Source organism: Colossoma macropomum, unplaced genomic scaffold (assembly GCF_904425465.1).
Source record: "Colossoma macropomum unplaced genomic scaffold, Colossoma_macropomum, whole genome shotgun sequence".
NCBI lineage: Eukaryota > Metazoa > Chordata > Actinopteri > Characiformes > Serrasalmidae > Colossoma > Colossoma macropomum.
Genome location: NW_023494784.1, coordinates 1751103 through 1775332, shown reverse-complemented (window position 1 = coordinate 1775332; position 24230 = coordinate 1751103). Strand labels below are relative to the sequence as shown.

The 24230-nt window shown below is 40.8% G+C and overlaps 1 protein-coding gene across 1 annotated transcript in view; it reads right to left on the bottom strand.

Moving 5' to 3' along the window:
* Positions 1–24211, bottom strand: part of ofd1 (OFD1 centriole and centriolar satellite protein) — a 36749-nt gene extending 12538 nt beyond the window's left edge. Inside the window, exons 1-12 of the mRNA XM_036572439.1 lie at positions 23849–24211; positions 21552–21749; positions 20737–20805; positions 20613–20640; positions 19500–19610; positions 17508–17644; positions 15450–15623; positions 14004–14110; positions 13747–13866; positions 10646–10719; positions 8680–8771; positions 6798–6987 (exon numbers count right to left, since the gene is read on the bottom strand). Of these exons, the coding sequence (XP_036428332.1) occupies positions 6798–6987; positions 8680–8771; positions 10646–10719; positions 13747–13866; positions 14004–14110; positions 15450–15623; positions 17508–17644; positions 19500–19610; positions 20613–20640; positions 20737–20805; positions 21552–21749; positions 23849–23944 (1396 nt within the window). The 5' untranslated portion in view covers positions 23945–24211. The remainder of the gene's footprint in view (positions 1–6797; positions 6988–8679; positions 8772–10645; positions 10720–13746; positions 13867–14003; positions 14111–15449; positions 15624–17507; positions 17645–19499; positions 19611–20612; positions 20641–20736; positions 20806–21551; positions 21750–23848) is intronic.
* Positions 24212–24230: the final 19 nt, after the last annotated feature.

Below are 24230 nucleotides of genomic sequence, written 5' to 3'. Positions count from 1 at the left end.
TGTCTCTTGTAAATGTAACTCAAATAAGATCCGTTTGATTGATTTTCATGGAGAACCACAATGCACTAAGGAAGAAAGGGAGATTCTTTGCTGGAAAGACTGCTAAAGGAGTCGATGTTTATTATTTATTCATACAGCACTTTTTACAACAGGCGTTATCGCAAAGCAGCTTTACTAAAAAATCCATGTCCGAGCCCCCATGAGCGTCACCAATGGCGACAGAGGCCAGGAAAAACTCCCTAAGAGCAAGAAGAAGAAACGCTGAGAGGAACCAAGACTCTACAGGGGAACCCATCCTCCTCTGGTCGACACCGGAAAACAAAACAGTAACACAAGAGCAAAATGAATAAGGTTTTAACGTTACTATAAAATATTAAAATACAGAAGAGGAGAGTCAGATGAGGCAATGGCTCTGACTGAATAGTTTGAGGACACTCAATTAGGGCAAAAATCTCTATTTCTAAAATGCTCCGTGGACTTAATGGTGTTTATGTATGAGCGTTTGCCCACAGATGAAAAGAAGCCATGACTAATATTGAAATTAGTCCTAAATAGGCTCAGAATCTCCTCTTGCCATAAACCGAGTGCAAACCTTATGTAGTGCACAGTAAACTCTAAACCAACAGAGTTACTATGGAAAAGGGAGTTTTTGGGAGTGAAAATTTGAAGCTCTCTATATTTGGGAGCAAACAGTAAACACACATATCCAGACTTTGCCAGTGTACACTCTGCATGGTGTCACTGGAGGCAGGACAGTACAGGGTTCTAGACTAAAGGCTCCTCCTGGCTGTCACTGAGCAGAATGCAGCAGATGGAAGAGTCTGACTGATATAAAAATTTGCAACCAATACTGATTTCTTTTTTTAAGAGAATGTCCACCTTAACCCCAAAAGATGGACAGTAGGAAGTGACTGATACAAAAACTGTCATCAATACCAAATGAGTTAAAAATCCAATAACTGATAATATCAGCTGAAAAAGCCTTCGGCTGGTGATGCGCCCAAATCACAGCCGTGATGTTATTGGCGATAACACACTCCTCGAGTGTTCTATTGCTTTAATACAACAGTTAAATAAATAAAGTAATAAATTAATAAACTGGGCCGTGAACGCGGCGTTTAATATGTTTTAATGTTCGCAGTTCCTTCACCAAATTATAGTTCCTTAACGAGCAGCTTGTTGCTGCGTCAGAGTAACGAGCTCCGCCCACTCGCTGCTCAGCCGGCAGTTCGTTCTCCAGCTTCTTACACTAAATTCCCAAACTGTCATCACCACTGAGCAGCTTTTCAGTCGGCAGCTGTGACAGAAGAACAGCTGAACAACCTGAAATCAGCCAGAAATGAACCCAACACCATTTGCCAAACTAAATGGGCTGTAAGATGCTTTACAGACCGGCTGGAACAAAACAACATTAATACTGATCTGGCAAAAACTGACAAAACTGAGCTGAACCTGATATTGCGGCAGTTTTATGGCTCAGTCTGATTTGGTCAGACTCTGAAGATCAGACTACACGTTTGGCGAATGGTGTTGGGTTCATTTCTGGCTGATTCCAGGTTGTTCAGCTGTTCTTCTGTCTCAGCTGCCGACTGAAAAGCTGCTCAGTGGTGATGACAGTTTGGGAATTTAGTGTCGTCTCATCTTCAGAGTCTGACCAAATCGGCTGTCGGTTAAATGTGATCTTAAAAGTGTCCATTTTCTGTTTGTGGCAAAGTAAGAAGTAAAAACTTTCAAATGGCTTGAGCGTCTCCTACAGCTGTCAAAGTTGTTGCTTAGCAACGGCGTCTCAGCAGAGTGAAAAAAACGTGACGTCATGATGAAATAACCGCACAGTTAGAGCACTTCTCAACTAATCATTCTCAAGCCCGAACTAACTGTTATATAATTGGCAACAACAACGAGCTGCTCGCAGATAAATATTTGCTGTAATTATCTATTTATAGGAAATTTTGGTCAAATTATCTGCCTTTTGAGATACATTCAATGGCAAAAATCATTCTGGAAGTTAACTGTGTTTTAATTTGAAGTAGTTAGTCTGAATCATCTACAGCGCTGTATTTATCTTTTTATTTTATATTTTATATATTTATATTTATCTGCCACCATGCTGCTTTTATATTATTGAAAATGGTCATTCTAAAATTTTGAATGGTGAAAAATGAAAAGGAATCCAGTTATTTAAGCGAAATGTGCTTTACTGACTGATACGATTGTGGGTTGTCACATTTCTTAAACTCAAACAGCAGAAAGTCTTAAATAATATAAATATTGCAGAAAGGGGGCAGCGTGCCAGCAATCTTAGCAACTTTGTTTGTTTTTGTTAATTGACTCATATTTTACTTTTTTTTTTTATCAGTTTTCCCCACATACTGATCTTTTTTGTCCGGATATAAATTATTCTCATGCTAAAAGTAACGTTTGGGGGCATTTTAGATGTTTTTTCTGTAACTACGATGGTGTTTTGTGTTTCCGCTTACTAGCTCAGCCTGTACTGCTGTGATAGCAGTGAGCAGGTGGTGACTGTAAGCTATAAAAGACTCACATTCAAGCATGAAACCATTAACATTTTCACATTTGTCCATTTATTACATTATAAAACGGGTCACTTAATATCACTGATCCATCAGCGATATCAATAACTCTGCAGAGCCTCAGCATTGGCTGACCGCAGTGACCGTGTGAAGCAACAGTGTGCTGTTGTCCCGGGAGAGTTAGCATGGGTGTTTGGGACGGAGCCGCCACTCTGTCCCGCTGCCTGACCCTTTTCAGCTCTTTCCCAGCAATCACACCATCTCAGCCAAGAGAGTCAAATTGACAAGCAGAGCACATCCCGCGAGGCCTCCTCCAGCTCGTCCCCGTTTACCCTTCGCAAAAACACCCAACACCTCCGGACCACAAGCTACCACTGAGGAAAAACGCCCCGTGTGCGTTTCAGCAGATTCAGTCTGGCCTCTTTTCCCTTAAAATAGATCCACAAACAAAGCGGTTCTCAAAACTGCCTGAACTTGCTGGACTTTTCTGCAGTTAAATGGACAAACTAGGCTGTTTACTACACTATCAATGTTTGACTTTGAGCTCCAGTGTGAAATTCTTTCTTTCACTAAACTTTATTTATTTATTTACTGCTTTAATACGTATCTCTTATGTGAGTATGACCACTGACCATCACTACTACCGTCATTAATATTACTACTTTGGCATCTAATAGTAATTATTAACTCTATACTATATCTATTGTGAAGAACCCTATGGGCATATTTTTTGATCAAGGTTTTTTATCAAAGATTTCACAATATACACAAGACAAACAGTCCCATACATCCAAACCTACCCATCCCACCCTCCCTCCAGACCTACATCAATAAGACAAAGCTGTATAAATTCCAACACTATATAAAAACTGAGATATTGTAACCTGTACTATATAAAAACTGCAGTTTTGGAGCCACATTTTCAGGTCCATTTTATCCACATATGTCAGGAAGGGCTGCCAAATCCTATAAAATCTCTGTACAGATCCTTGAAGAGAGCATCTCATCTTCTCCAGCTTGAGATATTGCATAACCTCTTTGATACACTGAGGATAATTAGGGGGAAAGCAGTGTTAATCGCCTGGCCAGCAAAGTGCAAAAGGCCAATATGTTGCATTCATAATTATTTAATTGGGTATCTGGCGGTGCAACACCGAATAATGCAACATAAGGAGAGTAGCTCATTGGTTCTTCCAGAATTTTAGAGAGTATAAAAGATGGATTTCCAAATGAGATGATGTAATCTTGGGCCTGTCCAAAACATATGTAGTAAACTTGCAGTGTCTCGCATGTAGAGTCCAAATTAGGTCTAATTCTGGACAGTCTAGCTTTCACACCAATGAAGTCGATGTACTACCTTTGAATTGCATAACAAAATATATCTTGGGCTTTTTGAACATAGTTCTTATGTTCTATGTGTTTACTTGTTAATAAAATATTGATCACAAAAAAATCACTAAATGTTAAATTCAGTTAGCAAATTAGTAAATTTGAGTTAGTAATTATTTCATTTAATAGCAACTCATAGTATTTGATCTTGTTATTAAGGAAACAGCCATGCTGGTAGGTGAGGTGTGACTCTGACTGAGCTCTGATGGAGCTCGTCTCATCACCGTTACTGCAGATACAGCCCTGCAGGAGGATAAACACCAACAACACTGACCAGAATGACCACGAAAACACATGAACAGATATGTGGACGCTTTAGATGCGCCTCCAGAAACACTACGAGGAGAAGATCAGCTAAACTAGTGGACTGGATTGGTATAACCTGCATTTCTCCAGAGTTCAGAACATTCCGATCAGGATTCTGAGGAAGATTTAACAAAAACTAATAAAAATGGCTACAAAAGCTGCCAAAGCTCTTTAATAATAATAAACACAATTGAGGTGGAGTTGGCTTCTTATTTGCCAGTGTCTTATTCTAAATTTCTGTTCCACCTTAAATGTTGCAGCACTTACATTTAGGAGCCTTATACGTAGAATGAATTTCAGAAAACAACCTGGCGAATAAGAAGTCAACAACAATCACGCAACAAAAAAATCACACCAATAAATGCATCTTTGATCAGGAAATACCTTAAAATTCCACATGGAAATGTTTTATGAGCAGCTCTGATCAGGTACTGGAGCTGCTGAACGCGTCTCAGAGGCTGATCTAATGCCGCGTCCCAAACCACACACTTCTGTACTTCACCTACTACACTAATGAGTGCACTTCTAATGGTACTGCCTCATTTTTACATACTATCTGTGCTAGGAGATCAAGCACAACCGCAATGGCTACTTGAATTCTCAAAGGCTTAACATACACAGAACAGCAGTGACAGCTGGAAGAACTGCAGTAAGACGATGAATTATTTTATAGTGTGAACAATATGTCGTGTTAAAATACGAGCTGCTAATGTGGCTAGTAACTTAGTGGAGTAACTGAACATGCTGCATGCAAATTTGATTGTTTTTGAATTGATTCGTGTTACTGTTGTTGCACAGAAATTGCACTATATGGTCAAAAGTATGTGGACACCTATATGAGCCAGTTGGACATCCCATTCCAAAACCACGGGCATTAATATGGAGTTGCACCGCTTTGTGGCTGTAACAGCCTCCACTCTTCTGGGAAGCTTTCCACAAGATTTTGGAGTGTCTGTGGGAATTTTTGCCCATTCAGTCAAAAGAGCGTTTGTGAGGCTCTTCCCCAAACTGCTGACACAAAGCTGGAAGCAGATGACCGTGTAAAATGTCTTTGTGCTGCAGCATCAACATCACCCTTCACTGGAACTGAGGAGCCCAAACCCTGATAAACAGCCCAGCCCATCATCCCTCCTCCACCAAACTGTACTGTTGGCTCTGCGTTCCGGTAGGTAACGTTCTCCTGACCTCCACCAAACCCAGATTCATCATCAGACTGACAGATAGAGAAGCTGATTCATCACTCCAGAGAACACGTTTTACACTGATCCAGAGTCCAGTGGCGGCGCTTTACACCACTCCAGCCGACACTTGGCATTGCGCATAGTGACCTTAGGCCTGTGTGCAGCTGCTCAGCCCTGCAAACCCATTTCATGAAGCTCTCAATGCACAGTTCTTGTGCTGATGTCGCTTCCAGAGGCAGTCTGGAGCTCTGTAGTGAGCGACGCAACACAGGATAGACAACTTTTACACGCTAAGTGATTTAGCACTGTGAGTCTGGTTGGTCTAACAGTTGAGCTACTGCTTCTCCTACACTGTTAGAAATAAAGGTTCAGTTCAGGTACATTTTTCATCCATCAAGGTACAAACAGTGTAAATGTTCCCTCAAAGCTCCAACAGTGGTTTTAAGGTCTGATTGTGAACCTTAAATAAGTTTTTCCAGGTGAAAAGTTCGTATTTGTACCTTTTCATAACCGAATGTTTTAAACAGAACAGTAAAATAAAAGCCTGGAGACGAGACGGGGTGTGTGGAGTCAGTACAGCTTAGAACATATCATTCAGTGGATTATGGTTCAGTTATGTTCCCTGACTAAAGGTACTGAGATGGAGCCTTGAGGGTCCCACCCCAGGGACAAGAGGGGAACTGACCCAGTGACAGTTTCATACCTATATTTCTGAGAGTATAGACGCTTGTATTTCAGAATAGTAGCACTTACAGTTGGCCGGGGCAGACCTAGCAGGGCAGAAATTTCACAAACTGACAAAGGCAGCATCCTATAATAGTGCCATGTTTATAGTCACTGAGCCCTTCAGTACGACCCATTCTACTGCCAGCGTTTGTGTATGGAGATTACAAGGCTATTTACTTAATTTATACACCTGTTTTATTACACCGAGACTGTCAATCAATCTACATAAACAGACAAATGATAATCGTCTGTTACCTCAGTTAAATGTTATTAGCTACTCCTCCTCTGTGCTACAGCTGAGCTCTGTACTATCTGCTGCGCGGTGTGGAGCGTCTCGTCTGGTGTGCGGTGGCCTTTAGACGGCTGCAGTAGTCTTTCTGTTTCCTTCACTGGACTCAACAGATTAAAAAACGTCTGAACAAAACATAGACGCAGCTCTGCACTGCCCTCTGGTGGAGTACAGAGTTCAGACAGCTGAGGGTGCTTCAAAATGAGAACATAAGATGTTAGAGATAAACTAATTTGCTGACCAAAAACCCTAAATTTTTTCACACTTTTCGACTTTTCGAAAATTCTGTCTCATCACTACATACTAACACGCACTTGATGACATTGCTGTAAAGGCCAAAAATGCTCAAACTACATATCATGTAGGTTTCCTGACCTTTGCGGAGTCTCTGGTTCTCCTGCTGTTTCTTCTCCAGCTGTTCCTTCAGCAGATGAACCTCAGCCTGTAGCTCCAGCCGCTCGCTTCGCAGAGCCGTGTAATCGCTCATGGCCTCCAGGCGCTCCCGCAGCAAGGCGTTCTGCCGGGTTAGAGCGCCACCCTGCTCCCGCAATGAGTCCAACTCCACCTGCAACATGTTATCCAGACTACCCTCGCAAACAGGAATACTTCTAGGATTGTTTTTATCCTTAAGATACCCAAGATTTAAAAGATGGTTTAAAAGAAGACTTAAGCAAAAAAATGATTTCTACTCGGTCACATGACACCCATAATGGCTATAGATACCCAGAATGATGTGATATTTGTCATATTCTTTAACTGCTAGCATTATGCTAATAGCACTAGCATTAGTTTTCAAGGTAGCTGATGTGACACTGGTAAACAAACATGGCTTACTTAAGCAATAGAACCTGAGAGGGAGTGTGTTATCGCCAAATAACATCACGGCTGTGATTTGGTCGCCGTAGATCATCACAGCCGTGATGTTATTGGCGATAACACACTCCTCGAGTGTTCTATTGCTTTAATACAACAGTTAAATAAATAAAGTAATAAATTAATAAACTGCCCTGCGATGGACTGGCGACCTGTCCAGGGTGTATCCTGCCTTCCGCCCAATGACAGCTGGGATAGGCTCCAGCACCCCACCGCGACCCAGAAGGATAAGCGGTTTAGATGATGTATGTATGTATGTAATTAATAAACTGGGCCGTGAACGCGGCGTTTAATATGTTTTAATGTTCGCAGTTCCTTCACCAAATTATAGTTCCTTAACGAGCAGCTTGTTGCTACGTCAGAGTAACGAGCTCCGCCCACTCGCTGCACAGCCGGCAGTTCGTTCTCCAGCTCCTTACACTAAACTCCCAAACTGTCATCACCACTGAGCAGCTTTTCTGTTTCTTATTGCGTCAGTTTTATGGCTCAGTCTGATTTGGTCAGACTCTGAAGATCAGACTACACGTTTGGCGAATGGTATTGGGTTCATTTCTGGCTGATTCCAGGTTGTTTAGTTGTTCTTCTGTCACAGCTGCCGACTGAAAAGCTGCTCAGTGGTGATGACAGTTTGAGAATTTAGTGTCGTCTCATCTTCAGAGTCTGACTAAATCGGCTGTCGGTCAAATGTGATCTTAAAAGTGTCCATTTTCTGTTTGTGGCAAAGTAGGAAGTAAAAACGTTCAAACGGCTTGAGCGTCTCCTACAGCTGTCAAAGTCGTTGCTTAGCAACGGCGTCTTAGCAGAGTGATACAGTGTTTGTGAAAAACCCATGATGTTATGGTGAAATAACAGCACAGTTAGAACGCTTCTCAACCAATCAGCTTGCATGGCTGGACCTAACTGTTGTATAAATAGTGATGATTCTAAAAACTGATCGATACGATGTCATAACGTTATTCCAGTTTATATTGTGGTGCACTTATTGGTCACGTGCTAGTGCTTGGTGACTGTATCCTCACTTGGAACAGTTAAAATAACTAAATAAGGCTGATTATAAGCAAGATAAAGGAAAAATTCCAGAGCTCAAATACAAATGTTCACTGTGTATTCTGTGATTATTAAGTCATTCTTATCGTAAGATGATGCAGATCTGCTTTCTTCTGTTATTTGTTAGCCTTATATTGGTAGTGTTGGGAGGGTTGGAGAGCAGCACTTAATGGTGTATCGTGCCACCTGCTGCTTGTCACATTTGCACTTGTTAGTTTCAACCATGGATTTCAAAACCAGTAGCTGCCTGAATTTTGTCCATACTTCAGTCCATTTTGTGTAAGGAGTGCATCAGTGTTTGTTTTTCTGTGATTCGTGTGTGTGATAGGAAACACACCTGCATTCGCCTTAGTTCAGTTACGGTTCGTTCATGCTCTTCCGCCTTCACGTCGAGGATGGCGGCTTCTTTCTGGAGCCTCGCTGTCTCCTCTGAGATCAAGAGAGAGAGAGCACAAGAGAGTCAGACCTTCAGACGCCTCATAGGAATTTGATAGGAATTGGTAGGAACCAGTGATTGACTGCTGTATGAAGAATGACCAACATATATCACATCTATGGTCATGACTTTTTCTGTTTTTCAGGTTATGGTGGTAGATGGACGATGGCAAACCAGAAATTCCGTGTTTTTTACAAATTTCAGACACCAGCAGTGGCGATGGCAGCGGTTAATGGAGTGTTCCAGTAAGAGCTGAGAATTTTCTCAACTTTTCAGTCGGTCGCGGTCGGGGAACATGACGGCCAGGCATAACTGTTAGGCCCAATCCCATTTCTTCTTTTTACCCCTACCCCTTGTTTTCGAGTGTCACCCTAACCCCTTGGAACTGAGTTACAGGGTAGTGGTTGAAATCTTCCTCTGAAATGGGACCCTCAAATAAAAAGAGCATCACTTCATTAACAGCTACCAGCGCTGCTCTGTAGGCGACCCTGCCAGTCTGCAGTGACAGCAGAGGAGGGTAAAGTTCAGCTCCTCACTGCTGGGCTTTAGTTACATTTAGGGCATCATATGCCTTCAAAGAGGGGGGCAATTATTTATTATCACCCACCCCTAATTCTTCAGTGATATGAAGCTGAAGTCAGATATTCTCCAGATTCTCGTTCGAATTTTCCCGTTCCACCTTAAATGGTGCAGCAGTTACATTCTGGCGCTTCAGGAGTCAGAACTGCTGGACTATTTAAGGTGGAACGGGAAAGTTAGTAGCTAGCTACCGAGATATTAGCATGCTATTAGTGATTTTTTATGCTTGTTATGAAGAAAACGACCAAAATACACTGAAACGACATTAAACTAAGACAATACAGTGGTTATTGTAATTTTTAACAGAGAAAATTCTCACATTTGTGGGTTTCTTTGGTCTCTTGTTCTCCATCTTGCCGGTTTTTCTTTTTTTCTCGTATCACTCTGTTTCGAGTCTCTGAAAACCCTCCGTTGGGAGGGTCATGTAGCTCTAATACTTCACCCTCCCCCTCTATCTCAACAAAGATTGGGACACCCTACCCCTAGACGTGAACACGCAAAACACAGGGCTAAGTGGTAGGGGCGAGGGGTGAAATGGGCCTTAATGTACAAAAAAATGTACAAATTTAGATATTTGATTATTCGTGTGAATTAATCGACTAATACTCGATTCATCGGCTTAAATGTGGCCTGCAAATGTGACAGACTAGCTAATGTATGTAATGCTGTGACAGGGTGAGCTGTCAACAGCTTCTTGAAGTTGCTGCACAGCATAAAACATTCCAGTGACTAACGTTGGTATATTAACGAAACACAAAGAGCTTTAGTGACGTTTGGAGAAAGTCACCTCATTCTGACTTACAGTGTGAACTAAACATCCACAGGCAGCAGTTTGGAGTGTCAGAACACCAGCTTGGAGGCAAAGCTACCGTTTACTGATCGTTCTGCTGCGTTGTGCTTCCAGATGTGCATATGCTGTATATGACTACTTTATCTTATATTGTAATAAAATGCTCCCAGACTTCAGTTCTTTTTTAACTTTCAGCCATAATAGTTCTGTTTCTTTTGCTTTCTGCTCACAGAGCTACAACACTACACGTTAATTGAGGCCTTCTTTAAATTAAATCACTGTAGGTTGGACGTCACATTGACAATATAAATGAAAAACTGATAACGTATATCTGTCAACGATTTCTTAGTGTCGACATTATTGATAATGTTGAATAATTTTTTTAGCCCTTGTTCAAAACACTTTTTAGGATAAAATTGTGGCTTACATCATCGTCCGGCACGCGGGCATGAATGCCACTCGATCGAATGTCGATCAAATGGTAAAGAACCCACACACCTTTATTTCTCCTCTCGTTCTCGGTCAGTTGTTCCGTCCTCGTGGCGTAGTCCTCCTTCAGCTCCAGCTGCTGTCTGGAGAAAGAAAACATTCATTTGAGCAGGGATGCTCTATAATATGGGTGCTGTATCAACCACAATTACAGTATGACCAGGACTGATGTTCCTCATGAGCAGACAAGCTTGTGAAAACTGATATATTGAAAATATACAAGTTTACACCGGTCAGGCATAACATTCTGACCACCTCCTTGTTTCTACGCTCATTGTCCATTTTATCAGCTCCACTTACTATATAGGTGCACTTTGTAGTTCTACAGTTACAGACTGTAGTCCATCTGTTTCTCTGATACTTTGTTAGCCCCCTTTTACCCTGTTCTTCAGTGGTCAGGACCCCCATGGACCCTCACAGAGCAGGTACTATTTGGGTGGTGGATCATTCTCAGCACTGCAGTAACACTGACGTGGTGGTGGTGTGTTAGTGTGTGTTGCGCTGGTCTGAGTGGATCAGACACAGCAGTGCTGCTGGAGTTTTTAAAACACCTCAGTGTCACTGCTGGACTGAGAATAGTCCACCAACCAAAAATATCCAGCCAACAGCGTCCTGTGACCACTGATGAAGGACTAGAGGATGACCAACACAAACTGTGCAGTAGCAGATGAGCTATCGTCTCTGACTTTACATCTACAAGGTGGACTGACAAGGTAGGAGTGTCTAATAGAGTGGACAGTGAGTGGACACAGTGTTTAAACACTCCAGCAGCACTGCTGTGTCTGATCCACTCAGACCAGCGCAACACACACTAACACACCACCACCACGTCAGTGTTACTGCAGTGCTGAGAATGATCCACCACCCAATAGTACCTGCTCTGTGAGGGTCCATGGGGGTCCTGATCACTGAAGAACAGGGTAAAAGGGGGCTAACAAAGTATCAGAGAAACAGATGGACTACAGTCTGTAACTGTAGAACTACAAAGTGCACCTATATAGTAAGTGGAGCTGATAAAGTGGACAATGAGCGTAGAAACAAGGAGGTGGTCAGAATGTTATGCCTGACCGGTGCATACACTCATTGGTTGGAACATGCAGCCACTGTTGCTCTCACTGGATGTCGGTGATCCAGAAACTGTGTTCACTCTGTGGAAACTGTGGAGTTGAGTTCAGATTCTACATTCAATATAATGTTACTGTATTTGTTACATTAAACATAATAAACACATTCTGATTAAGCCTATTTTGTCCATTCAGACAGCTGTAACAAAATACACTGCAGTTTAAGTCTGTTATGTTACGTATTCCTTTGAGCAGCCAGTACATCTTAAGTGGCTGACCCAGACTGTGTTGTGGGTCAAAGGTCACTGCCGAGCGTCAGTTTGGCTGACCCTCCACTACCTCACCCTAATGCCCACCGACAGCAGGATACACAAGGCGGCTTTAGCCGCTATAAATACACACATATGCTCAGGCTGAGGTGGGAGGATTATGGGATATCTACACTGATTTAATTCAAAGGAAATAAAACAAGTAAAGTCAGTCTTCTATTCTAACGCAGCTCCAACATCACCTGTCCTGCTTCCTTTATACCGGTAAACATTATTGATTACTCTGGAGTGAGTTACTGGCTTTATTTATTTATGATCTATTGTTGGAGCTGATGAATACTCAGCTACGCTGAATCATTACTTTGACATAAATCATTTTAGGCGCATTAGAAACAGTGTGAAACCGTTTTTTTACCTTTTTTTGTGTATTATTTATCAGAAAGGCTTCAGCCTAAATACAGCACTGCTATATCATCATAATAAGTGTAGCAAAGCTTCACTGAGAGGTGCAAATGAAATCATAACTAGAGCTCCCTCTGCTGGACACACGAGGAACAGTCACAACTGAGGTGAGGAAAGAGTTGCGCAGTTCACTACTGTTTCTATAGTGCAGTTTGGCAAACAATCAAATTCCCTAATTTTTCAATACTTTCAATTTTAGTAAAAATAAGCTAGCACAGTATTTTACCTACATTCTTAAAAATAATGGTGCCAAAAACATCTGCTTCCCAAAAGAACTTTCCGATGGGTGGTTCTTTAAAGAGGAATTCCACTGATTTTTTTTTATTTCTGCATGATTAAACGGTTATGATGTAAACAGGGTCATTCAGAGTGGTTTGGTGTGAAACGCTGCGTTCTAGAGAAACTCATCAATGAGAACTGTTCACAGTGGTGGTGATAGGAACCAGACGTCCACCTCTAAAAGCTTCTTCACAGAAAGTTACTACATGAAATGGTTATGAATTCACTGCCTGATGACTGAGACACTGTTTTATGATAGTTTTGGCCTTACACATCATGCACAGTGAAGGGAAAAAAAGGTATTTTTTTAGATTGATTACTATTTTCACCATCATTCATATTATATATAGAAACTCAAAAGACATGCATAGGTTCACTGGTGGTTCTGGATAGTAAATAAAATGTCTATATTAGTGTTGTAGTCATGGCGACCCCTGGTTCCCATCACCACCACTGTAAAGATATCTAGATTATTACTATTACTAACATGTACTACTACTTATTAATACAATTCATGTATTGGGTTTAAATAGATCATAACAATCACTGTAAATATCTAAAGTTTGAATTCTTTTTTTAAATATCTTTTTTTACTGTAGCATTGCAGTTTGAGTATTCAGTAGAATGGCCTATAACTGTACCTGGGAAGTTTCCTAATAGTGCAGTAGGGAAAAAACTGCTCCAGCTTACTATTCAACCAAAATATATACAACTTTGAGCTCAAAATAGGAAAAAAGTGTTTCTTTTGCACTGAACATAAAAGCTTACACAGAGTAAAATGTTTCATTTCTGTTTTCTGATGGCTGATTTCACATTAAAATGTATGTTTTGATTCTCCCAGTCACGAAAACATGAGACAGATGAATAATGACCAGAATAAAAAACTGATGACAGGTTGACTGAGCTGTGTTTAGATCTGAATAACTGTAGCTACTCTAATTATCTTATGATATTTGTTGTGCTTGGCTACTTTCAAACCTTTCAAACCTAAAAACCTGCTAGCTGGATGAAGCAGACAGAACCCAGAAGGCCTCACTTCTTGAGCTCGTTGTTGAGCTTCTGTTCGTATGTGTCCTCCATGGTCTTCACGGTCAGCTCCCTCCGCCTCAGCAGCTCCTCCACGCTCTTCACCTTCTCCTCATGAAGCTTACAGGTCCTACAGACACCAGAGATGCGTGACACATCGGTTACGAAACGCTTATCAACGAGGGCAGAAAAGGCGACCTCGTCACACTTCATTCAGTACGAAGTTAGCAGCTGTTCTTCGCCAGCCGTGTCTATTTATCTACTCACTTCTCGAAGGCCTCCATCCTGTGCCTCAGTTCAGTCTCTCTGTTGCGCACTGACTCGATCTCCTTTAGTAAAGCCTGTCGCTGGCTGTAGATTTCCTTTTCCTCAATCTAAACAGGACAGATGCTGTCAGTTTTCTAGATCGCATCTACACTCAAAGTCAAAGGATGGGTTTCTCAGAAACACAGTAAGCCTAAATGGAGACTAAACCATTGTACCTTCTGTCAAGGACTACACTAAGGTCCAGTCCCATTTCTTCTTTTCACCCTACCCCTTGAGTGTCACTCTAACCCCTTGGAACTGAGTTACAGGGTAGTGGTTGAAATCTTCCTCTGAAATGGGACCCTCAAATAAAAAGAGCATCACTTCATTAACAGCTACCAGCGCTGCTCTGTAGGAGACCCTGCCAGTCTGCAGTGACAGCAGAGGAGGGTAAAGTTCAGCTCCTCACTGCTGGGCTTTAGTTACATTTAGGGGGGCAATTATTTATTATTGCCCACCGCTAATTCTTCAGTGATATGAAGCTGAAGTCAGATATTCTCCAGCTTCTTGTTTGAATTTTCCCGTTCCACCTTAAATGGTGCAGCGGCAAACGGCCTGCTGGTTAAGGTGCAAGTGGGAAAAGCTCCCCATCGTTATGGAGATAAGCGGAGTGACCAGAACAAGTTGAATAATTGCGTTTTTTCACTGTTTTTTGAGCCAAATGCTACAAGTTCCTTATGCCATTTTTTGTTAGGTTATTAGTGATTTTAAATCTGTTTTTGAAATGTTAATGAGGCTTATTGTTAATGAGTTCTATAAAGATTTCTGATATAAGTTATATTTTGTTTACTTTTTTTAGTACCAAAATACAGTATGATGCTATAAAATACCATTTTAAAAACTCAGTCTGAAACCGGCTGACAGGAAGTGTAGGGGGCGATATGGCTTCTACTGTTTCATTTAAAAAGCTCTATAATGTTCATATGATCCACACAGTCACTCTGACAGACTGTAATACACTACAGGAAGTGTAGGGGGCGATATGGCTTCTACTGTTTCATTTAAAAAGCCTCTATAATGTTCATATGATCCACACAGTCACTCTGACAGACTGTAATACACTACAGGAAGTGTAGGGGGCGATATGGCTTCTACTGTTTCATTTAAAAAGCCTCTATAATGTTCATATGATCCACACAGTCACTCTGACAGACTGTAATACACTACAGGAAGTGTAGGGGGCGATATGGCTTCTACTGTTTCATTTAAAAAGCCTCTATAATGTTCATATGATCCACACAGTCACTCTGACAGACTGTAATACACTACAGGAAGTGTAGGGGGCGATATGGCTTCTACTGTTTCATTTAAAAAGCTCTGTAATGTTCATATGATCCACACAGTCACTCTGACAGACTGTAATACACTACAGGAAGTGTAGGGGGTGATCAAGTGCATTAACATGACCTCCTGCTGTTTCTGTAGTCGCTCAATGGCGTTTTTCTCGCGGCTCATCAGAGCTTCAGCCTTCAGCTCGTAGGTTTTCTCCAGACGGTGTCGGAGCTCCTGGATTTCTCTGCGATTCTTCTCCTGCTCCTCCATTCGGACCCGGGACACCTCAACCTCCTGAAAATGCTGCAACTGGACAGAAATAACAGAGTCTGGCTTTAGCATCATGAAGACAGCAGCAATCTACTTTGCACAACATTATACTACACTGCACTACATTTCACTACACTGATTTACTGTGTATGTAGTCATGCATGACGTCATCCATTCAAATACTGCAGTGTAGTGAGTCTAAAACTTTGCAATTACAAGTGTTTTCATAAAATGTGTTGTATTTTTTCTAAATTGTCTGAAAACAGATTTTGATCCAATCGTTTCAAAATTGGTTTTGAATCTGCAGGTAAATAATTATCAAAAAAGTTTTTTTCCACATATTAATTAATCATAAAAATTTTAAAATTGTTTGTCTCATTATCTTAAAGTGTAAACCAGTTGATTGAGATTCAGGTGAGGCACGCAAAATCTCACCCGTACTGGCCTTCAGAAGACCCTACAGCACACAACGAGACTTAATTAGAATCTAACTGCTGTTATTTTCTTTGTCCTACAGATAAATAACAGGTCTAATGTGATTCGAGTTTTTTTTTAGGTAAGCAACTTTTCAATTACAATTTACATCAGAAATTGGAAAGCTTGTCTGGCATTTTGACTTATTTGTTCAATGTCTGCAACTTTAGTATACCAATGTCAAAAGTTCAATCTGTACTAAACTTGATCAATAATCATAACATATGAAGGTCTTCTGATAAAGTCTGACTCTTGTCTTTGCAAAAAGGCCCCAGTTTGACATACCAGACCTCACTGAGCTGATCTGTGCTTGGAGCCCGCAGATTGCCGCTCACTAAAATATTTTGGTATTTTGGAAATAAAGTCTGCCCTTATTTTTTGACCCAATTAAAATTCTCAGGCTAAAATTCTGAGTGTATTTTCACAGCTTTATCCATATTCAAGATGCAACCTCTAGCTAACTGCCTCACAGTTATGAAGCCTTAGCTAGGCTAACAAACGTGACATCTGCGTGGCGTTTTGACGCACAACACGCCTCTTGCAGTTCTGTTAGAAAGCGGAACATTAGTACAAAGCGTTGATCAAAATGTAGTTGTAATTTCAGCTTAAATGTTTAAATAAGATCCATCCAGGCCTTTTTATTAAATATTTAAGCTTTGGTTTGCTTAGTTTCTGACATGTATTTACTGAGATGACAGTCCAAGCCCAGTGCTTGTTAGCAACATTAGCGTAGCATCTCTCGTGATAAACTAAAGAAGCACACGCCAGATATTAAACATATCTTGACTGATTGACTGTATCTGGGGTAAGAGATAAGGACCACTTTGTTTTTGAGTTTGATTCCTTTAAGGTCACTGTCAGGCACGTAGATTACCAAAATGCATTTCTGTCTTAATCCACAAGATAGTGCTGTTTCTTTCTGGTGAGAACAGGGTTTCAACCAGTGGAGTCATTATTAGGGACAGTTAGACAGTGTAGTGGACAACACGCCTGCAGACAGTCCTCCTGCTCAGACAGGAATCAGCAACACCACTATAATATGTTTATGAAAGTGAGGTTTGCTTTCACCTGCCAATGTAAATTGCTCTAATATAATGCAAATATATAATGTTAATTATGCAAATATAAGGCCATTTTTTGAAAGTCATTATCCTATTTTATAATTATGTTTTAACAAAACATGATGTGAAATAAATAAAACTTCTTTAGACAAAATAAATCACAATATATCACAATATCTATTATCCCACAAACTTTAAACATTATGATTATTGCAATTTTTGGCTCAAGTATGGTTATAATATTGCATTGTGGGGCCTGTAGTGATTCCCACTCCTACTATTACTGTATCTAATAAACCACACAGCACACAACTGTTGTTATCAATAACAGACACTTCAGCCGATCAGAATGTGTTTTGATCATAAGGTTGAAAGGTAAATGCAGTACCTTTGCTCTTAACTCAGCCTGAGCATGCTCCTCCATCTCCTTCCTGTATTCAGCCAGCTTCGCTTCCACCGACGCCCACCGATTTCCCTTCTGCCTCAGAGCTTCGTACTCCTCGTCGATCATCTGCAGCTTGTCCACTTCAAGATAATCAACACACAGTGTTTCGTCATATTTGCACTCAAAACACTGCCCAGCTGAATAGTGTGATATGACAACAATTAGACACAATTTAGCTAAAAATCCAATTTTCCTCTCTTAGCCTGAATGTAGCTGATCAGTCAAGACATGTTTGGTGTCGAAAGTTTGCTTGTTTTGCTTTAGTGCTGGAACTGCAAGGCTAATGTCACAAATAAATACACAGAAAACAGCTAACTTACCAAAACCTTCAACTCATCAGACCTTTCTTTTGAGAAACGGCTTCGCCGTGCCCTTCTGAGACAACTCGTTTAGGTTTAACCTCAGAAAAATACTGCTATTTTAAGCGTGCAGACATTTTATATTTCCTGTATATAAAACTACTGTTCAGATTAAAAGGCCAGCATTTCATATCATTTAAATACCAGGCAGAGTTTTTCACAATTCAAGCTCAAAAGCATGAAAATAACACCTGCTAGAGGAAATACTATTTACATACATCTGTGTTAAAAAGGCTCTTTTACTGCCCTGTTGTGGCTCCACAGCTGAATCAGATTAGTAGGTAAAAATAAAATAATCCTCCTTTACAGTAAAATAAAGCTCTGCTGATCGTTCAACACAGTTTAACAATAAATGGTCATAAACTCTGGAGTTAATGTAGAACTGCTAATTCACCCTTTAACCCTGAAGATCAGCGCAGACTGCTGGTCACCATAGTAACACAGACAACAGTCTCGCCTAGCTAGTAGCTAACAAAACGGCAAAGAGAGAGATTTAAGATGAACATCGATAATTTGGAGACGAATGGACTTATTAGTGTTTATAATCACTCCAGCTGGTTTCCTGATACGTTTAATCTGCAACGAAAAACTGACAAACACTAAAGTCATGAGGCTGAATTCAGCTTCTCACCAGCTTCTCATTCGAATTCTCCCGTTCCACCTTAAATGGTGCTGCAGTTACATTCTGCCACCTCAGGCACCATTTAAGGTGGAACGGGAGAATTCGAAACAAGAAGCTGGGCGAACGAGAAGCGACTTCAGCCTCGTCAAAAGTCGAACGCTGAGAGACATTTTACAAGAAACTGTTCCACTTTTGAGGAAAAGTTTCCTGCTGGAGATGTGAGAAAAGCAGCTGTAGCTGAGCTAAAGCTTAAAGCAGAGCAAAGTAAGTCTGCGCCTTCGTTTATATTATATTTTTAGTCTATACTAGAACATTAACACATACTGAGACATATTCACAGCCAAGACGGTAAAATGGACATAAAGTGTTGTGGCTCCCAAGGTGGTTTAATTTTTGTTGAAGGGACAAAATGGCTCTTTTTAACATTTGGGTTGCAGACATACATACTTGATTTTTTTTTTTTTTAGCAGAATGGGCTGTTATGTAGTGTCTGCGTCTTTGAGGGACACTTCCTAAATCAAAAATGATAACTACTCCTCTGCGTCTTCCTCCTGATTTCTCAGCATTAAATAAAAAAGTGCATCGGACTTGATATGAAACTTTCAATTCATTAAATCTGTAAAAAACAACTCAATTCTAAAAGACCTCACAACGACTAAACGTTAATTATTTAACTTAAACATTGCTTTTTATGCTGTTCTCCCTGTGTGGCAACATTGCTGTATGTGTAAATGAAGTAAAACCAGGACTGGAGTTTCGTATAATGGACTGGGAGCGCAGAACACACAGGCATACAAAACTGATAAATGATTCTGATTTTGTTAGCTACATCAGTCTCATAGTTCCAGAGTTAAAACTAAAGAAGCAAATTTCAGACACCAAAGATGTTTTGGTTGATCAACTATATCGATATTTCAGATAATTCGATTTAAGATGGAGGTTAACGGAGTATACCGAGCGACTGTCTGTAATCCGGCGGTGTGGTGGAGGTCTGAGTATCAGCATCACGGAGCTCCGGGTGAACATGGTGGTCGATTAACTCTGAGAGGAGATTTATTAACAAACCTGCAGAGGAAGTGTTTATTATTTAAGATACAGCCACTATAATTCTGTATAATCCTGTAATGAACAGAGCAAAATCTCTGACCTCCTAACTACAACTCTTTAGGAGACTATCAACTCCACCTCCTTGTTTCTACACTCACTGTCCACTTTATCAGCTCCACTGACCACACAGCTTGTCTCTGTAGCTCTACAGTTACAGACTGTAGTCCATCTGTTTCTCTGCATACTTTGTTACCCTGTTCTTCAGTGGTCAGGACCCCCATGGACCCTCACAGAGCAGGTACTATTTGGGTGGTGGATCATTCTCAGCACTGCAGTAACACTGACGTGGTGGTGGTGTGTTAGTGTGTGTTGCGCTGGTGCGAGTGGATCAGACACAGCAGTGCTGCTGGAGTTTTTAAACACTGTGTCCACTCACTGTCCACTCTATTAGACACTCCTACCTTGTCGGCCCACCTTGTAGATGTAAAGTCAGAGACGATAGCTCATCTGCTGCACAGTTTGTGTTGGTCATCCTCTAGTCCTTCATCAGTGGTCACAGGACGCTGCCCACAGGACGCTGCCCACAGGACGCTGTTGTCTGGATGTTTTTGGTTGGTGGGCTATTCTCAGTCCAGCAGTGACACTGAGGTGTTTAAAAACTCCAGCAGCACTGCTGTGTCTGATCCACTCAGACCAGCGCAACACACACTAACACACCACCACCACGTCAGTGTTACTGCAGTGCTGAGAATGATCCACCACCCAAATAGTACCTGCTCTGTGAGGGTCCATGGGGGTCCTGACCACTGAAGAACAGGGTAAAAGGGGGCTAACAAAGTATCAGAGAAACAGATGGACTACAGTCTGTAACTGTAGAACTACAAAGTGCACCTATATAGTAAGTGGAGCTGATAAAATGGACAATGAGTGTAGAAACAAGGAGATGAAATGTGTGTGTGGTGTGTGTGTGTGTGTGTGTGTGTGTGTGTGTATAGGAAGTAAAAATATTACACAGCCTACCTTTCTGTCCCCTCTGAACATTTGACACCTGTATAAAGTTTAACAAATCAAAATACAAGATTAATTTTAAAAATCAGCTTCAACGTATAAATTACTGTGTGCTTAATGAGAAACTCATATTCACCACAGATTTATAAACAGGTGAATGTGGACTGATCCTCATCAGCTGGAGAAGATCTTTCATCGAAAACACCTGTAATAAAATATAATAAAACAATAATAAAATATAATTAAAAAACAACTGAAAACTCACGATAAACATGAAATTGTAGTTTTTTATTTTTATTTCTACTAATGCAAAGATTTTAACAGCATTACCGTTATAGCTAATTCACAGAGAGCTGTTTTCAAATTACTGTATAAAATATTGAACTTAAATTATTGAACATAGATTCAATACAGATTTTGACAGTTTGGATAAACTGTAAATTTAAAATTTGGAAATATGAATGTTGTGTTTTGTTACTATAGGTTGTTTAACTTCATCAATAAGTATCACAATACGTACATTTAGAGTCGGTTATTCATTCAGCCTAATGAGAAACTGTAGAACAGACTCGGTTTATATCACAATACCTACATTTAGAGTCGGTTATTCATTCAGCCTAATGAGAAACTGTAGAACAGACTCGGTTTATATCACAATACCTACATTTAGAGTCGGTTATTCATTCAGCCTAATGAGAAACTGTAGAACAGACTCGGTTTATATCACAATACCTACATTTAGAGTCGGTTATTCATTCAGCCTAATGAGAAACTGTAGAACAGACTCAGTTTATATCACAATACCTACATTTAGAGTCGGTTATTCATTCAGCCTAATGAGAAACTGTAGAACAGACTCAGTTTATATCACAATACCTACATTTAGAGTCAGTTATTCATTCAGCCTAATGAGAAACTGTAGAACAGACTCAGTTAAAGCTGTGTTGGTACCTTGTCTTTGCTCATCCCGCACTCTGGGTGGAACACAGATAACGTGTATTCATAACCAGACGTCTGTAGATGATCTATGACGAGACTGTTGGACGCCAGCAGCGAGACGGAATCCACTTTAGCCGAAAGCGGCCTGGGAACCGGTTCACTCGTGAGTGGACTCTGCAGCTCCTGGATCAGCTGGTTCCGCAGTTGAGTCTGGACCAAAGAGAAAAACACTGTTACACTTTTATAATAACTATTATAATAACAGGCTCTAATAAATAAAAATGTTGTTATTTAATTCTCATATTATTCAAGGAAAACAAATACACACACACACACACACACACACACACACACACACACACACACACACACACACACACACACACCACCGAATTAGTGCTTTTGGCCAGCATTGATAAAATTCAGTATCATGCTAATCATATTTTTCAAATATATCTCTGTATCACATTTAAATTACACATTAATAAAGCCAATAAGTCAGCATTAACAAACTTCATATTAATAAATCTAATAAGTTAATATTAATATAAGTAGTTAATTCGCAATAAAACGTAATAAGGTTGCATTAGTAAAGTTAATAAAGTATTATTAACCTCTTAATTATTTCCACTCGGTTTGGAGCTTTTTTTTCAAGGGAATATATTTCAGTATGAAATGTTTATGATTTACTAAACCGGAACTGAACTGGATTTTCCTCTTTGTAGGTGAGAGAGCAAGTCAACATTTATAAAGGTGTTATTACTGTGTTTACATGCTGTTTTACTGTCCCAGCTGTGCAGGACTGTCTGATATGAAGAAAGCTGCTCCATTTAATCTCAGCACAGCCGTCTGTGTGGAGGGGTGTGAAGTGCTTTCACGTGAGTGAGAGTGAGAGAAAGAGGGAGAGTGAGTGAGAATGAAAGTGAGAGTGAGAGTTAGTGAGAAAGTAAGTGACAGCAAGCGAGACAGAGTGAACAAGAGAGTGAGTGTGAGAGAGACAGTAAAAGACGGTGAGTGAGAGAGAAAGAGAAAGAAGACTTAGAGTGAGAGAGTGAGAATGAGTGAGAGTGAGAATGAAAACGTGAGAGTGAGAGAAAGAGTAAGTGACAGCGAGTGAGAGAGTGAATAAGAGAGTAAGTGTGAGAGAGACAAAGACAGTGAGTGAGAGAAAGAACAATGTGAGAGTGAGCAAGAGTGAGAGAGAGTGAGAACGAGTGATGTGAGAGTAAGCGAGAGAGTGTCAGAGAGACAGAGTAAGAGACAGTAAGTGAGACAGGAAGAGAGAAAGAGTGACTTAGAGAGTGAGAGAAACAGAGAGAGAGCGTTTGAGAACGAAGGTGAGAAAGTGAGTGAGAGTGAAATAGTGAGAGTAAGTGACAGCGAGGGAGAGAGAGTGAACAAGAGAGTGAGTGTGAGTGAGACAGAGTAAGAGAGAGTGAGAATGAGTGAGAATGAGTAAGAAAGTGAGAATGAAAGTGCGAGTGAGTGAGAGAGTAAGTGACAGAGAGTGACAGCGAGTGACAGAGAGTGACAGAGAGTGAATGAGAGTGAGTGTGAGAAAGAACAATGTGAGAGTGAGTGAGAGTGAGTGTGAGAGACAGTGTGAATGAGAGTGAGAAAGTGAGTGAGAGTGAAAGAGTGAGAGTGAGTGAGAGAGTGAACAAGAGAGTGAGTGTGAGAGAGACAGGGTGAGAGAGAGTGAAAGAAAAAGTGATGAGAGTGTGTGTGAGAGAGAGAGAGAGAGAGAGAGAGTGAAAGAAAGAGTGATGAGAGTGTGTGAGAGAGAGAGAGAGAGAGAGAGAGAGAGAAAGAAAAAGTGATGAGAGTGTGTGTGAGAGAGAGAGAGAGAGAGAGAGAGAGAGAGTGAAAGAAAGAGTGATGAGAGTGTGTGTGTGAGAGAGAGAGAGAGAGAGAGAGAGAGAGAGTGAAAGAAAGAGTGATGAGAGTGTGTGTGTGTGAGAGAGAGAGTGACTTTTAGCATTGTGACTCTTTCTGACTCTCAGATCTGCTGGACGAAATATCAGAAACAGTTCAATGACTCATATAAACAGATTTATTTTTGAATCAGAATCGGACCAACTGATTCATTCTGCTCGAACATTTGAATGATTCAGAACGAGCATCACTAAACAAACCGCTCGGAAACGGCGACAGCGCTAATTTATGGGCACCACATCATCAATACAGCGCTCAGTATCGATCAGATATCTCACTAAAATATCTCTGCAACTGAAGCACAGCGATTCACTAACGTTATATCAGTGTCACGGTCGGACTTGTTGAATGTGTGTGTAAACTGTGTCAGAGACCTTCAGAGTGTCCAGAAGTCCTCGGCTCTTGAAGGTCTGGTAGAGCCTCTTCCTCAGCTCGTCCGGAGATAAAGTCTCTTCTTTATGCGCGGACATTTCTGAGAGCAGATCAGATGACCGTGTCCAGAAAACTCACAATCCCAGAATCCCCGCTCTGTGTCAGTCTGGAGCTTTAATTGCGGTTATAAAGCAGCATTTTTAGGAGCGAAGAGTTACAGAGTTCATAAACACAGCCACTGTGCTCTCATTCTGCCCTTAAAGAGTCCCAGAGGAGCCGTGAACGACGAGCAAAACGACCAAACAACACAAATCATCAAAACAAAAACAGTAACTATGGTCGTTCCCGCCGCTGTGTTTGGTTACCACCGGCTGTATCTCAAAC